Source organism: Plectropomus leopardus, chromosome 15, assembly GCF_026936395.1.
Source record: "Plectropomus leopardus strain MGB_pleo_1.0 chromosome 15, ASM2693639v1, whole genome shotgun sequence".
NCBI lineage: Eukaryota > Metazoa > Chordata > Actinopteri > Perciformes > Serranidae > Plectropomus > Plectropomus leopardus.
In genome coordinates, this window is record NC_142190.1 from 15,732,135 (window position 1) to 15,750,287 (window position 18,153).

The 18,153-nt window shown below is 39.8% G+C and overlaps 1 protein-coding gene across 2 annotated transcripts in view; it reads right to left on the minus strand.

Moving 5' to 3' along the window:
- Positions 1-123: 123 nt before the first annotated feature.
- LOC148187255 (leukocyte cell-derived chemotaxin-2) overlaps positions 124-18,153 on the minus strand; it is a 167,155-nt gene continuing 149,125 nt past the window's right edge. Inside the window, exons 4-9 of one of the 2 annotated variants that reach the window (XM_088088424.1) lie at positions 9,730-10,677; positions 9,389-9,453; positions 5,949-6,260; positions 5,498-5,588; positions 4,376-4,521; positions 124-1,332 (exon numbers count right to left, since the gene is read on the minus strand). In XM_088088424.1, the coding sequence (XP_087944550.1) occupies positions 1,166-1,332; positions 4,376-4,521; positions 5,498-5,588; positions 5,949-6,260; positions 9,389-9,434 (762 nt within the window). In that variant the 5' untranslated portion in view covers positions 9,435-9,453; positions 9,730-10,677 and the 3' untranslated portion in view covers positions 124-1,165. Of the gene's footprint in view, positions 1,333-4,375; positions 4,522-5,497; positions 5,589-5,948; positions 6,261-9,388; positions 10,678-18,153 lie in introns of both variants that reach the window. The other variant, XM_088088423.1, reaches the window with a different exon arrangement.

Below are 18,153 nucleotides of genomic sequence, written 5' to 3' on the forward strand. Positions count from 1 at the left end.
GAAAAACGGAAACTTTGTTGGGGCGTAAGGGAAGAAACATTGAGCTTGACTCACCGAGACTGCATCACATGATATTCTCATGCGTATGTGGTTAATGTCTCTTAATCTGTCATGAGATGATTGAAGGGTTAAACTGAGGATGTGCTAATTTTGTCTCTGAAAAGTGCTTTGTCAGTATCAAATTCTCATTGTTTTCTCCCTGTTATATCATGGGGTGTTATGCTGCAATTTGTTGTTTTAGATTGAACTGTTTTTATTTTGTAAGCAAGTAAGTAACATTGCTATGCTGATACATATATTTACAGGGTTTTAAAAAGGTTTAAGTCCAAGTTTGAGCTTTGACTAACAGTTTTGTTGCAAAACAGCTCCATCTAATGGCGTGTTGTACTCATTACATTAATACTGTACATGTGGCAGTTCCCCCCTGCTGTATCTGCAGAGGCACAGCCCTTGCTGTAAAATTACAGATGAGTCCGAATTGTTAAATCAAGTTACAAGTACGGAGAAAACCAAACAGTCTATTTTCTATGTCAAATCATAACAGTACGTGACTCCCCAATTTAAACTTGTCACATCCTATATTTGACTTCCCACTATAATAGAAAACATTTTAATCAAAAGCAGAAATGAAAGTTGGAATTTATAGCATCATTGAAATATAAAAAGATGACATAAAATAGGTTATATGAGTCCACGTTGAGGGAACTCTTTTTTCAGTTAACTTAACTATAAAACATTCAGTGGAGAAATAATGGTTATGAAAGCCCCCCCACCCAAAAAAGCAAAATGAGGATAAGGTATCATCAGTCACACATAGGTTGGCCTTCATAGAATGACCTACTTCAATTGCTTTCAATAGGAGAAAAACACACTGAATGTGAATGTGAAGTGCATCATATTTTAAATGGGATATAATGTTTTAAGTGTCAGAACTGTTGGAGAAAAATGCAAAGTTTCAGGGCAAGAAAAAGTTAGACTAACAGTAAGGTGTCATAGACATTAGGGATTATATCTGCAGGGTCATGGGGGGGGTTAAAACAGGCACGTGAAAGATGACAGTTAGATGGCATATTAAATGTCATGGGTAATATGAATAGGTTGAGGCTGCGTGAAATGTAGCAAAGGTAAACACTAAGATGCCACATAAAAGATGAGAGGTTAAAGGTCATATGAAAGGTGAAGGGTCAGTGCCGTCACACATTTGCAGCTCCAGGTGTGAAGTGATGCCGGGGAAACGATCCTGCAGTGGCAACAGATAACCCAAGGCCTCTCCCTGAGCCACAGGGCCCATGTAACGGTAAGGACGGATGTTGAAGATCTTCACGCAGTGAACTGCATGACATAGAAGCAAAAAATTTAGAAATGAATGCCCTGTTAAAACTTACTTGGACCTATTAAAAAATTTTTTAATGTCCTTACAGTTTTCCTTCCACAATTTTGGAATATCAGTGACATTTTTTGTATTAGAGTAGTGACTCAATTCAGCAACTGAAACAACAAAGACTGTTTTGGCTAATTTAGACCTGGGAAGTCATGTTGCTCTTATTAGTTTACCTTCATGGTATAAGATTTGTGAGGAATTAAACTATGTTTCTGTGACTCCAGTAAGTGAAAAAAGTGGAGGCAGTTGAATTGTAGACTGGTAAATTGTTGTGTTAAAAAGAGTGTAAGCTAAGTGTAAGACCTTCCTCTTTAATAAAACTTAGTTTGGGCTGGCTCGGGCTTGCCTTGGACCAGCCCCTAGTTAGGCTGATGTAGGCCTAGTCTGCCAGGGGACTTCCTACAATTTACTGAGCTCCTCACTCACCTCTTTACCTGATTTGCAAACATTCATGCCTCATCAGTGCCTGTTACTAACTTGGTTTCTTCCCCACAGCTTGTGTTTTCTTGTCTCGCAGGTTCCCATGAATTAGAATTGTCTGGATCACGGATTGTGATTGCACCTGCTGCCTTGGTCCTGCCTAATGCCCACTGCTACTGCTACTATTATTAGTCTTATTTCTACTATTATTATACCCATATAATTATCATTATTACATGCACATGCTATCATGGGTGCAGGGCGGTTCTGAGGGTTTCTTCTGTTGAAAAGCCCCCTGAGGCAAACTGTGATTTGTGATACTGGGCCATATGAATAAAAATCTGAACTCAACAGAAATCATTGGCTGATCTTTTTTTTTTGATAAATCATTGCATTTGTTAGAGAAAAACAAAAGAGTCAGACAACTTCAGCAGCCCCTAATCTTGGGCATTTGCTTCTTAATAGCTATAAATCTCTCTTAATGCGCTGTAAACATTGTACAAACATAGTCACATCTGTGTCGGTATAAATGTTCTCAGGCCTCTGAAAAAATCTGAAAATGTGGAGGTGTGGAAATGCGGAGGTAGCTCATAATTGCTCATTTATAATTCCAAAATGTCAACGAAGGCTCAGGTCTTACCATCTCTCTTTCACCGTTCTGCAGACAAAAACAAGCAAGCTGCCAACTTAGAAACAAACAACCCCAAAATAGGCTAGTCTACAAAGCAATAGCATCATTAAATCCCACGAGCTCCTAATGATCAGTGTCTCAGCATTAATGTGGGTATCATGGCGAGGTAATGTGTCTCTGTGATGTCTAATCATGTCTGTGTTTTACCCTGAGATGAAAGGAGCTGACAGTACATGTGTTCTTCTGATAATACAGTTCAATTAGGGGGTAGAGGCAGAATGAGGACTAATGATGTTTACTCATCACTCAAGCGCCTTATCAACTCAGGATGCTCTCAAAATACGCTCACACATACACAGACACAAATATACTGTACATTGCAACGACATGTGTGCCAGACTCCATCGACACAAACACACAGACGCTGATGCACTGCTTTGTTCTGTAATGATGGCCCTAAGTGAGGGTCATTACTCATAAACAGCCTTTGATGGGGGTTCACATGCAGCTGGGTCCTGGTGTTCGAGGCAACCAAGAGTTCAATGGATTCTTAGTGCTCCTCTCCAAAACCTGCATTAATCCCTCTAAACCACTCCTGCTTTTCATCCCGACCTAACACCTCTACCATAATAACCTTTGCCCTTGCCATGGCCCATACACTATAGATTACAGGGATTTATTGCAGAGGTAACAAGGTTACAGTGGTTTAGTGAAACCTACCCTTTTCATTAAATTCTGTTGTAGCAAACATCGGTATACCTTCAAGATGTAATTTCTAGAAAACAAAATTGATGTGCCAAGCAATTGTTAGCCACCTTAGCCATGGAAGGACTCCCCAATCGACACTGCGGAGTCCTTCCCCTTCTTGGGCTCCTTCATCACCGAGAATCACCTGATCATCAACTGAACATCAAAAAAGAAACACAGAGAATGTTCTTCCTGTGCCAGCTGAGGATGTTCAAGCAGCAAAGGACAATATAGTTGCACCTACAGTGCCATCATTGAGTCCATCCTCACCTCCTCCGTCACTATCTGGTACGCTGCTAACAATGCCAACGACAGACCTCATTGTATCATTCATACAATCATTCATCATTCACCTTCCCTTAGACACTAACATCTTTACATTCATCTATATGCATTACATTAACGCACAACTTCAGGAATATATCTCTATATATTTTACATTCTTGTCATACTTATAACTGTTAACCTCTGCAAATTCCTCTCTATTCAGATTTTGCACATTTCTGCAGAGACTTGTGATTTGTGATATTGGGCTATATAAATGAAACTGAATTGAGCAGAAATCATTGGCTGATCAATATTTCTTTGATAAATCATATCATTTGTTGCAGAAAAACAAAGTAGTCAGACCCCTAATCTTTCTGCACAGACTACCACCTCTAAGAACTGCATGGCTATTTCATTTTAATTCAGATATATTGTACATATTTTTCATAGTATATATAATATATATTTGTATTATAACTTGTCATCTATCCTATATTTATGTCTCATAATTCTTACTTGTTTTCATTTTATAGTTTCATCATTTTCTCTAAGTTTATGTTAAGCACCAATACACCAAAAAAAACCCATTTTTTATGAAAACCTACTTAGCAATAAACCACATTCTGATTCTTTACAGTGACCTTCGCAACTTTACAGAGCTGCTGGCGTGGCTGTAAACTCATCTGTCCTGTTGATTTGTTATCCAGTCATCATTAAGTACGAATGAAATATTTACTTTTCTGTTATTTAGCAGACAGATGCACTCAAAAGTCTTGACATTAACATTGATTTCTATGTCAATGTCAGTTGAGAAAACATTTTCAGGCCCTGGGTAATGCCATTTTAAATAGTTGAGAATAATCTATAGAAGTTTCTTTTCCTTGCTGCACTCACTTTCAAGTACTATATTGAGATTTTATCCTCCTTACCATCACTGACAAATCTGACCCCATCATACTGATTCCCAGCGGGCTCTTTCCGGCTCACAGGACCTGCCAGAGAGCCTGAGAATGGAGCGTTGACAGTACCATAGTCATCACACACCAGGTCCACAGCTTTATGGAGGTCATTCCCTCTGTAAGATGTGATAGAAAAAATTTGAATCAAACAGATATCATAAAAAAACTGTTTCAATTAGGCATACATCACCAAAAGAAATTCTAATGTCTATGGACTCAGCTCATGACTGCTCAGCCCTCCAACCAAGTGAAGGCTGGACTGATCATCTGTAAAAGCCTTTTTTGTCCCTTTATAGATCACTATCACATATCTTAATAGTAAAAGGGATTTTTGACATGAAATGACATCACCCAGGGTTCCAACACATTTTCATGAGCAAAATGTCCAAACTTTTCCATGACTTCTCAAGGACCCATGATAAAGAAATACTTTTTAATGCCCCACTCATGCAGCGTTTTTTTTTTTTTTTTAAACATATCAGATCAAACTCCAAACATAATTTCAGCCAGCAGGCATTTAGTTCAGGGTTCAGGGCCCAATTTAATGTCAGGTGGGCCGGACCAGTAAAAAACATCTGATATTTTACAGTCCAACAAACTCTGAAAATACTTGATTTTCATTATGGGTACAGTGAAATATGGAGCAATGTTTTTTTGATTTTCAGATTTTAAGTCATTCAAAAAATAGAAATGTGGGACTTTTAGTTTGGAATATTTATTTATTTTAATTTTCAAAATAAAAATGCTTGATTGTGTCTGTATGAAGTCAGAAATTTCCTCTACTGAAATGCACCAATCAGTGTCAGGAACTCACAATTTCGTGGTATTTACTTTTTTAATTTATCTGAAATAAAATTGACCATGCTGTAGTATTAATGACTTCACTGAAATTTCACAATTTGCAAAGTCACCCAGAGGGCTGAACTAGACCCTCTGGCAGACCAGTTCTATGTTGACAGGTTGACATATGTTTGACCCCTCTGGTTTAAGAGATAATGCAACACCAGAAATGCTTAAGTCAACTCATCACCTTATGCTGCAGCATGAGTAATCTACTGAAGTTTAAGCATAAAATCAGATCAGGAAAATCACCTGTTAGAGTTAAAAGCTCCACAGCCATGCGCATCACATGCCCGCACTCTGTTGTTGTGGTGACCGGCACAAAGAACACTCCAGGCTCCGACTATAGAGACAAGTAAAAAAAAAAGCTTAAATGTTAGTCCAATAGTTTCCTTCCCAAAGTACAGCATATCTAAAGGCTGCTGCACTGCATTCCACTGAGTCACCTCATGGTCTATTCATGTGGAAATAAGGCACATTACTGCAGAAACACACTATTCAAATGCCATTCATTGATGTATTTTATATCAGCGGTGTGTCAGACACTGAAGCAGCCTCACGCCCACAGTAACACAGTTTCATGACTCAGACAGGAAAGAACGGCACACAACACTTTTGGTCCCTACTTGGCAAAAAAGCAGTGTGTTTGTGTGACTGCTGATATGTGTTTGCATTCATGTGTAACTTTGTTACTATACTGTACCTGGCATACAACATTGCCGCGTCTTGACCCCTGAACACTTGTCTTTGAGGTATCGGCCCCCACAGATAAATCGGTTTGGCTGGCAGATGCCCCCCAGTCTGGTGCAGCTGGTGTCACTTCTCGGTCCTGTGGAGACTCTCTTACTACCTGTTTTCTTGACCTTCTTCCTTGGGGACGTGGCTTTAGGTCTCCTGTCATTTTCAGTTGTGTACTTTTTCTCCACCTTGATGTTACTGTCAGCGTTCTTGTCAGGGCTTTGGGATTTGTCACTTTTCCTTTTGTCATGTTCTGAAGCACAACTTAACAGAACATCTGCAGGAGGGAAAAAGTCATAGAGTTTATGCGGAAGGATTAAATGACGATGTGGTTTGAAACAATTTGGTTGGATTAAGGATTAGATCAAACTTTTGTAAAACTGATTTTGGGATTACCTTTAATTTTGGATCAAGAATTCTTGGTACTTTTAATTTGCACTGATGAGAGAATGCCCTATGGAGATCATCACTTAAAGTCATGTATGGTAAAAGGCTAACACATACAGAGATGATTTCACCATCTGTACTCACATTACGATTCTACACTCAGTGGTTTTGTTTGTAGTGCAGTTGAACTGTGTTGCATCATACAAAGAGGTGTTTCTATCATTTAGTCTACCCTCAGTGAAATAAATGGAGCAGACAAAATAATAGAAACATCTGTCCGTATAACACAATACAATCCAGCAGCACCACAAAGTGCAACCTCCAAAATGATCACACAATTAAATCAACACCTCTATAAAATAGTTTCAACAAAAACTGGACATTATAACCGCCATAAAGGTAGGGTGTATTGCTGGAATTTGATACTTGTCTATGTCACGCCAAATTACTGGTTGCTTTTACAACAAAACCTTGTTCAACACACACACACACACACACACACACACACACACACACACACACACACACACACACACACACACACACACATATATAACAAATCAAGCTAAAAGGCACAACCTTTAGACATTAATAACTGGCTAATAGATGTTCATAGAAAAAAACGTTAATGAGTTCTCAGAACTTGCTTTCGATTATCTCTTACTTTTGTTTGCCGTGGTTATTCATATTTTCTTAATGTTTTAACAGAGTAATATGAAATGTCTGAGCTCACCGCCTGGGCACACACTTGTTGAGAACTGTGTTTCTTGTCCATATACAGACAGAGTCATAGTTCAGCTATTCATAGTGTGCTTTCATTCTGACAGAATACTAATTATCCTGCCCAGACATGAGTCTTTGATCTTCATTAACTCTATTAACCTCAGAGGCACAGAAAATATTTCAATCACGCTGCCCCTGTGCAGGAACACATGCTGGGCTCAGTGATTGAAAGAAGCTGCTTATCAGTATAACGCCTTAATGACTGAAAGACAGTCGGGAGGATGATAGCTGGCTGTGGCATAGAAAAGCAATTTTCCTCAGCATGTGAACTAAAATTAGAAGAAGGAAAAAAATGACAAAAATGTAAATCTGCCTGTTGCCTGAGCAGTATTATGTTGGGGTAGAGTTTGAATGGTTGTTAGTGCATTACTAGGTAGTTGCTATATTATGATGCTTCTAGGGTGCTACGTACTACTACGTGGCTGTTTTGGTAGGTTGTTAGGGTCTCACCTTGTTGTTGCAATGTGGTGAATTTGATCTTCTGATTTTTGGCAAGGTTTGGCTGATTGGTTGCTAGGGTGTTTGATGTGGTTGTTAGGGCATTTTGAGGCACCACTCTTGTATTTTCTATAGCCAAGGAGCTGAAACTTTCAAGTCCAACTCTTTTCTCTGTCACCAGACATAACTAAGACTACCTCTGATATTTTCTCCTGACATTATGTGTATAATGTCCTTGCTATGATGTGTCATACTTAATTAGTGAGCTTGCTGTGGCAAGCCAAAACCTAATTTTGCATATTCATTATTGTTCCCAATTTGACCAGAAACACCTTCACACATGTGGTTGTGGCACAGAAACTGCGACGACCATCCAATTAAGGACACATAGCGTAGGTTTATTAGAATTCGTGTGTTTTTTGTTTCGTTAGAGTATTAAAATGGTTGAAGAGAAAGGAGTGGGTTTGAGTATTATCGCATTTAAGCCAACAGTGGATGCAGGTACACGGCTGAATCAACGTCTGTGTAAAGGGACAGCCAGCAGTATTGGGCCATGAAAAACAGCTGTGATGTCTGATGAGTTATGTGTGCGACCTACCCATTGCTGGCAGATCTAAAAAGCAGCTAGTGGCAGTTAGTAGCTATCTTAAAGATGAAGACCATTGGCTGAAAAGGTCCACAAAATGGGGAGGCAATGAGGTCCAGAGGCGGCTTACAATCCCAGCAGAGTAAGAGATCAACTGCCATGTGAAAGGCACATAAATGATTGTAATGGTCATGTTATGCCATTATTATTGTTTAGAAAGTGCTGCCGACGCCTATGCTATATGTCAGACTGGAGGCCAATGTCGATGTGTTACATGTCATGCTTCTTTTGCTTCTGGGCTGCAGGCATAATGTCTAAAATCACACACTGAGGTGGAACTATGCCACCATTGTTTGGTTCTTTGTAGAAAAGCAAAGACGGTGTAAAGAGGGGACTTCATAGCGTCTCTTTTGTACAGTCTCTGTGTAAAAGAGGCTAGAAAGTAAAAAATAACCTGCTGAACTGTACTCACTAATGGCAAGTAATTCTGTCTGCTGGTGGAAACATAGAGATTTGCATTAATTTGGTTCAACTTTGAAGTAATAAAAAGGGGTATTCATTCAAATAGTGTCAACAGTTTACCTGAACATTTTAATGTATACAGAGACAGATATAATTCTCAGTTATGACTGGCTGGCTTATGTCCTTTAACTCTACTTGACATACAGATTTCTAGGCATCTGTCTTGGAAATGCAGAGAATTGTGTCCACGGTGTGGCACAAATCACCTCTTTACCAAGATGGCTGCCTCATTTTCATGTTGCTCAACAGACCCTGACATTCAGAGTATGCCTTAAGCTTTGCAGTTAGATGCAATTATGTAATGTTGAATTAAGCATTCAATCATGCTTTAAATGTCTCATCAACTTGCTCTAACACAGAACACACTGCAGCAACAGGCCCGAGAACCCCCTCAAGGTTTACAGGAGTTTACAGTCTCCTAATAGGGCTCAGTTCATGGTAATCTCCAGGGGCAGGCAGATATGTGTACATCAGTTATTGCTTCTGTAATAGGAACCTTATTAGTGAACACTGAAATGGCAAATTGCTGTGTGTGTATGTGTGCCCGCACATGCATGTATGTGCGTGTGCATGTGTCTCTGTACGGTCAACTTAATGCTGGTACTTTACATAAATACTGCAGGCATACTGTATATGTTATGGTGCATGTTAAGGCTTGTATAGTGTATATTTTGCATTCCATAACTTACAGCATACTAGGAGAGCTGAAAGGAGACAGATCCTCGACAGCATCATCAGGTCAAAACTAAAAAATCTGCAGAATAACAATAAAAAAACAGAAAAATTATTCCATATAGGCAGGTGAGTGTCCCATAGGTGTCATTTTCCTATAAAGCAGCAGGCTAATAATAATAATTAAAAAAACAAATGTCATCTTAACAATCAAATCTGTGGCGTATTCTTGCACACTGACTCAGTTTACACAGTAGCAAACCTCAAGTGCCAAACAGAAGCAGACTAACACCCATTCCTGACTGAATACTGCTGTGATTTTCTAGTGAGAAAATGGAGCTATATGTTTAAGACTTACCGAGAAGTTGCAGTGTGGTGACAGGCGCAGTGGGTAAAAACACAAAGCTGGGACTGTTGGAAAACCAACCCGCTGTGGAAGCTGCAGTCCCTCGGCCACAGGACGTTCCCCCACTGTCAATATTGATATTGGCCTTTGGAGAACCCACCCATTTACTTGCTGAAAAAAGGCTCACTTTATTGACTTTTTGTTGCTTGACTGAAAATTACATAGGGCTAGTTATTGGTGTCTGAGAAAAAAGCAGCAGCTGGAAGTCAGGCTCAAACAAATATACTTCTTAAACAACTTATTACCAACTGAGCAACAACATTGACAATTTTTCTTTTCTTTTTTTATGCAGTCAAGATCAGGACAGCACTCTCTTTTAGTTTCCAATGTTTTGCACATTACAAAATGCGTCATTGTGGCTGATCACAGTCTCACAGGATATTTTTGATTTGCTTTATTTCAGTTAGTCATATATTTTTGACGAAAGATAACTATGATTTTGTTAGACTCTATTTTTTTTTTAGCATATTGCACTATTATCTATTTATTTTTAGTTCAATGGAAATTATTCTGAAGAATCGCCAGGCAATGTAATGATGTGATGCTTATAATATTAGAGAATTAATGTCAGAGGTACAATTTTTTTACGGTTCCTCAAGTATTATATTGCAACCCTCTCTCATAGTTGAGTTTATATTTGTTTTACATTGTGGTGGGAACTATATGTAGAGCCTGGATTATGTTCACATGCATGCCAGGGAATTAGTATGTCAACTTCTACAAAATTGCAATACAATTTTCTTTTCTTTTTGTGCATGTCTAAAAAGTCCAAAAAGTCAAAATGTGGATATTTTCACTGGAGCAGCTGTACAGTAAACATGCAATCAAGTCTGGGACTTGCAAGTGTAGGACTGTTGTGTCAGGTCTAACCGCTGTGCGCCCTCACGCTGTCAAATCCTCCTGAACAAGACAAAGAAAAAAAAAATTCATTATTCCCCCATGCGTGAGCCAGGCATCTATTATGAGATAATTAGCTTTCAGGTCTCACACAGTGCAATGGAAATCAATCAATGGTATGAATTTTATCCCCTCCCCGTGGAAGAGCAATGTATGGATGAATACCGTAAAGCATGTGGGTGTGGGGTATTTAAGAGTCTGTGTTGTGCAGTATGTATGTTATGGAAGCCGGAGACGCAAATGAGATTTCCTCAAGGTTATGTGGATGGTAATCCGGTTCAAGCTTTAGAGACACTGTGTGAAGGCAATCCTTCTAATTGTGTGCGTGCGTGTGTGTGTTTGCGCATGTGTGTGTTAAAACTATGTGGGGGAGCTGGTCTTGATTCTTCTTTAATTCTGAGATGCTGTGAGTTTACTTACAAAATAACTAGCTTGACATTTCTCAAATGGGAGAAGGCTACAGAAGTCTACTTGCTTTAATCTCTTGCGGGCAACATAATTATGTGCATCTCCATTTTCTGTTTTTCTTTTTCTAATTTTCAGACCATCAGTAATTGTATAGGTAGCAATTTCATTCCCTGATTATTAGGAATGCAGGATAATATCGGCACATCATCGTTTTGGCTGACATTGGCTTTACAATGAAATATAGGAATCAGCTAACATGCTGATTTATGCAGATACCCAAAACTGATTTTTTTTTTTAATTGACAAAGTGAACACGTACAAAACATCAAGCCTACGTAAAAGCAGTTTTCTTATTTTGCACAATGAATTAATATTGCATCATGGACAAGCATTGTATTTCATGACTCTATCTGCTGGTGGGCCATCAGGATAAGAGAATGCATAATATGATGTTAATTCCAAAAGCAAAAGCAGCAAGCAACAAAATATCATGCATCCTTACTGATTATCTATTTTGGACCTTAAAAGTACTCAATGTGATGTCCTGTCTTTAGTTTAAAGATGATACCTTACTATGAATGTTCTGAATTGTACCTTACTTGTTTTCTTTTTCTTTCTGTAATACCTGCAGTAAATAAAAATACAACAGACATACTTGTTAAAAAAACTAGCTGGCATGAGAGTAAAGAATATCAGGAATAAAGGTTGTTCTTTCACCACAGATAGCTACATGGGAATTAAGTCCAGAAAGAGTTATTAGATTTAGTTATTCAAATTTCTCCTCATCTGTATGTCCAGGTATATCTTGCTTTACTGATGTAATGTGGTGCAGATGAGGTCACTGTAGACTTAAAATGCTTTTATTCTAATTCAGAGCTGCTTACTCTCTCTGAATTACAATGTGGTGAGTGTAGGGGAATGGGCTCAATAGTGGCCAGTGGAGAGTTGAGCCTTTTGCAGCCAGACAGCTTTGATAATCAAATATCTGGGCAGAGGATTACACTGATGGACCATATGGCTTGGAATTTGAAAAGGAGAGAGGGAATTAGGGAGCGAAGGAGAGCAATAAAAGACTGAGAATAGGGGGAGAATAATGAGAGATGGAGTAATGGCGCTCAACTCAGAGTGACTGAAGGAAGGGAGAGGGGGGGGAAATGAGGTAGTCAGAAAATAGGTAGAAGAAACTTGAAAGACAGAACAACAGGGGGAAAACAAAAGACGGAAAGACGGACAGCGAGCCAGACAAACAGAAAGAAGCACTAGAGGCTCCAGTCATCCTCCCTGCATCCTAAACACTCGCCGCTCCAGCAGTGGAAAGGCTTGTGTTGATGCTTTGAGAACCCTTTGATAAACATGGCCACTTAAATAGAAACATGCGACACATTCCTCAAACTCCTGGGAGGATAGGACTGACATTTCAGTCCGGCATCTCTGTCAGTTAGTTCTGGCATTTCAACGAGAAAGAGTAGAGATGCCACAAGTGTTTCCTAGCAACAGTTCGCTGCAACCCCCCCATACCCCCCCCCTTTAAACTCCCTCCTTCCCTGAGATACGAGTTGCAGCAATGCACCACTTGCCTCAGACCTGAAATACATTCTAATTCTCCCGACTCTCCCTCCCTCTCGTTCCAGCAAACTGCCAGGCCTGCATCAAATGACATTCAGGCCCTTGTCATCTGTAAAGAAAAAGCACGCAGCGAGGCTTTCCCCTGTGAAGGTTGAGGGCACTGCAACTGTTGGCAAACAGAATATCAAAAGAACGCAGCGATAATTCACCCTTTTACAAGCTGAGTGGTACTGGGCATGAGACTTTTACTCTTTCATTTCATTTTTTAATCACAAGTCTTTTTGGCTGCTCAGGTGAAAGGAATATCCCACAAAAACAGGCTTCATAAAAGGCTCTGATGGATCGGAAGTGCTCAGCGGGTCTAAATCAGCTTTCTCAGCCCAGTCACACCCACTTGGCTTTGTCGATTTGTAAACATATTCGTGGGGTTTGGGGAGCAGGTGTTTAGCCAGGCTGAGCAGACAAACAGAGTGCCACAGGGCAGGGGATGAACTCTGTGACGCTGGTGGCAGCAGACAGGGGGCACCAAAGTCTGAATAATGCGTTCTGCTAAAAGCATTTCCATGTCTGCCAAGGGAGGGCTTTCAAGGGGCGTTAGTGGATGGACTGAAGTCTGGTCACACGTCTCTGTCTCTCTCCGTGTCTGCAGGGAGCAAAACAACAACATTTAGGCAGAGCATATCCTTTAAAATATACAAATGTCAATCCATGTCCTTCATCCCTCTCGCGAATTCCCATGAACCTACAAGTTAAAAGCCGACCTGAGCAACAAGCAGAGAGACGACGAAGCAGAATGTGACTGGAATCTTAAGGCCCGTCAGCCTCAAAGGCATGGGCTAGCATCAAATGAAAGAGACCAGAGCATTAAATCTGATTCTCTCCAATGGATTTGACACAGCTTGAGGTCCACTACACTTTGCACTGTTCCCACAAGTACAAAACTGCAACAAAATGCACAGAGGGGGAGGTTGTATGATTTGAAAACAATTTCTCTTTATGTATTACTCTATAATAATGCAGTCAAATTGTTTGCGCACTTTCCTACAAAAAGGGATGCACCCAAACTCGTACATATCCCACGTATTTTGAAAGGCTAAAAACATGTAACGAATGCGCTGATGGGAGTAAATAAGGAAGCAGTCTTAAGCAGCCCTGTAGGGAGGCAGGTTTGGGTGGTGGATGGGTCACAAAAATCTCCCATGAAGAGGAGTGTTCAGAACTGTTTGACGTTGAGTATACAGTGAGTCATACAGTGAGTAATAGGCATGGCCAGTATCACAGTATTACGGTACACCAGGGTATTTAGAAATCCCAAAGGTATGTTTTTCAATACCATCATAAAAACAGGTGCCCCTCTTACTATGAAACTCCTTGTATGTAGTGCACAGCATGCACCACCAGAGCTCAGTCTCTAATCTCTACTGGTGGAACAGACGGCTGAGCTGAGAGAAACCGTGACACCTACTGGTGGAGGGCTAAGTTACAAGACTCTAAACAGCTGGCGGCCAGCAGTACTTTGTGGGTCTCTATTGTGTATTTATTAGTTTGCTAAAAGTAAGAAGAACCTAGGGAGAAGATTTTTAACAAGGTATGAAGGTATAGAATATTACATACTGCCCAAGCCTACACTGTAACTTTGTCTAACCCTGACCTCCTAAATTTATGTTAATTAAAGTACTGTATTTTGAGGATGTACCGTAATTCGTGGGGCGCTACTTCATAGGATATCATATGAACCGTTTTATAAGGCTACACTGAATAATGATATTGCCTGTAAATAAAGTTGGCATTTGGAATAGTTTTTTGTTTTTTACAGGTAACTGCTGTTTATCTTTTGTATTAAAACAAATGGCTCTATTTGACACTTTCACCTCTAACATTTCCTTTGTGTTGCTTCTTCATTCTGAGAGCATTCATAGAGACAACGGCACAAAAAATACAGGGGTGAAGGAGAGAAAACGTGACAAAGTAAAAGTGGAGAGTGAGGGAGGGCTTAAACTTCAAGCACCAAAAGCCTTTGAACTCTGCAGACGTGGACAAACAATGGCGGAAGTGAATGTGATAGGCCAAGACAATGAATGTCACGCGTGTCACGGACAATCGTGTTTGGATCAAAGCGCGGTTTCATGACTGATGGATCAGTGCGGGAGGAGAGTGAGAATATCAAACACAGCGGGGAGGGTGGCTAAATCACATCCCCTCGCTTTGATGAGGAGGAAGGCAAAGGTACGCAGCGGAAGATGAGGTGGAGCAGGGGAATAAATGAATTAAGAGAAAGCGAAGTCACTGCTGAAAAACATGGCAGTCAGCCGTGTCACACTCGCTAGTATCTGATCCCAGCTGGGGGGCAAAGAAAGAGGGAGGAGGACTTTTTTTAGTAACTGCTGCTTTTGATTCAGGTTCTCTCCTTTAAAAGCTAAAATTCACACTTCTCAGCCGGGATACAGCCATGCAGGAAGCACAAATGCCTCACACGTTACAGCCACAAGAGTGTAGAGAAATGCTGGTAACGCCCAGGATTTATCTGCAGAAGGTAAAATGAAACCAAGGTATTCTGTTCATCATGAAGCTCATCCCAGGTGTTAAATGTGGCCAAGCGCAGACACAGCGGCCGCCGGATCGATTAACCTGCGCTGTGAGGTTGCATTGATGAGCGAATAACACAGATGCCCCCCCATTTTCACATCAAAGCTTGTTGTTGCAAGCTCATAAAGGAGAAACAGACCTCTGAAAGCGAGGACAACACCTTAAAAGAAAGTTCAAAAAGTCACTCCGTCCTATCTGCTCTCATGCAAGCAACATCTCATTTAAAGTATGTTCATTAAGAAGTACCCAATTACACCCACATTATCTAAAATTACAGTGTTTTTACATCACACTTCCGAGATAAAACTCCTTCAATGCAGCTTCAATGTATAATTAGCCTTAGTAAGCACCTACTACACACATAATGAAAGAGAAATTGATACTAATACACCTGTCTAGCAGGAAGAGCAAAAAGTAGTGCCTACAACGACACAAAATAAACCTTTCACAGGGATGATTATTATTTACTTGAATACTACAAGTTGATCCCCCACTGGGATAATCCTCTGCTAAACTGTGATGAGAAGAAAGCCTCCCTGACATATATCAACGAAATAAGAAAAGCCAAAGAAAGAAGTGCATTTTATGGACAATCAAGGCAGGAAACTGCTCGGGGTCCAAACAATTAAGTGGGCTTCCGAAGAATGACAGCATCGACAGCTACAGCCAAAAAAACCTTGCTAAAGCTGCTGCTGCAGTGACAGAAACCTGCAAACCTCCCTAAGAGCGCCCCGTTTCACTCTGGTCCACCTGCCCACTGTGACTTTCAGTTTGTTTTGAAGCAGAAACTCTAATCCTGACATGCAAAATAAGGAGTTGTCCTTTCCAGTAGCTACAAAAACAAAGAGAAAAGGGTGGAAAAGTGGAGGAAATAGAAACAGTATATAGCTGAGGATGGAGCAGCAACCTAAATTCAGAGTTTCCACACATTTTCATGGACAAAATTTCAAAACCTCTCAGTGACTTTTCAAACGTATTTAAACACGCCAGATTAAAACTCTATTCAAACATAACTGTCGCTAACTGGCATACATAGAGGGGGAGACGTGGGGAGAAACTGAAGAAATGTACTTGATGGTCAACAAAACATTTCACAAATCTGCACTTATTTGAGCTTTGTTGCAGCTAGCCCAAGAAAATAAATTTGCTGTTATTTTACATTACACTGAGGGTTATCCACAGAAGATTACTTTAACATTGAATTTAATCACAAAATAGAATTCCATGACTTTTCCAAAACTTTAAGGGATTTTACAAAGTCTCCAGTCATGACTTCATGACTTCCCCAGGCCTGAAAAAACAAGATTGTTAAATTACATGGTTTAAATACTAAAAGTTTGCATGTTCACAAGTATATTTTTCTTTCCTTTTTTTCTGCATTTTAGCATCCATATGTGTAATCATGAAGGGGCACTGTAATGATATGGCTTGGTGTTGTGTTTATAGGTTTTGGACGACAGTAGAGGTCTATGACATAGAGGAATAAGCTATCAGGCTTTACCTACACAAATAGTAGGATCAGCTGAGTGTTGGTTTTGGTGTTTTCATTGGAATTAGGGATCTCTAGTAATGTATTTAGTCATGCGGTATGAGTTAATTGAAAAACAGATTTTGGAAAACAGCTTGTTTATTTGTTTTTAAATTAATAACTATTCCAGTGATTGATTTCAAGAATTCAAGGGCGATATGAAATTTGATGAGTTTCCTCTTTTGCAGCCATTCATACATTATCTATAAATCCCAGAGCTGTTTCCCTTTTATGTCAATTTATAAATCTGGCCTTTTCTCTTTTCTGTTTTGGGTTCAAGTTTAATTGTTCCTCTTTAGACCCTAATCACCTCTCTGAAGACATGTAAGACCTCATCTGTTGATGACTGGGCAGTAATCCGTCATCTCAGGGATACTACTTCGGAGGTGAAAATGTCAACTGCTTCCTCTGTCACATCTTCCCTTAACTGCAGGAGTACTCAGGTTTTTTGTTTGGCCATAAGATGGCAGTAATAATCCACCAGAGGACGCTACTGAAGCAGGCAGGAGGCACGTTGCAACAGCAGGAATCTCATAGGTTAATTACATAGCACTCTCATGCCAGGGAATGTGATCATTCAAACAGTATCTAACTGGATAGAAGCACAGGGAGAGATTGGGAGAGAGAGATAAAAAGAAACTGTGTGTGAGTGAGAAGGTAAGTAGAGAAAAAGAGAGATCTTTTGTTTGGCTAGCTAATAATTGTGTCACTGTGTTTGCTTGCTAATAATCTGCACACATAATCTCATGGTGTCATTAAAGCATTCAGTGTTCAGTTCGATGGGCCAGTTTAAACAGAAACCACTGATTCTGAGAAGAAGGAATAACAACTAAGATCAAATCTTTAATGTGTTTTGACATACACTCACATAGAAGTATTTAATCAGTATGTCACAGTAAAAGTTCAGGCATGGCACAACACTAAATGAGGTTGAGGATCCTGTTACTTGCTCTTGAGCCAATGGGCTTTCTAACTACAATTATTTAGTTAAACATTAATACATAAACGTTGATTGGATGCAGATTACAAGATGTGGGGTTTGATGCTGATGACATGAAGACTATGTGCAACCCAACCAAAAAATATGCAAATATTGCAGCATGGTCTCACCAAAATATGTGAAATGACCACAACCTCTTGAAACCACATGAACAATATCATGTGGTGGCTGTGGTACATAATGTTTTAAAATTACGTACAGACAACACGAATACAATAGTGTTTATAGTGAGAAAGGCCATATACACTGGGAAGACTGAGTGGTGGATGGATCGAAAAAATGCGGGACTTTTACCCAGGAAGATGCTGTTTGTGTCCCATGTTTTTTTTAACTCTACCTACTTATGCACTGTACATAACAACGTCATGCTATGTGACGTAGTTATGTCATG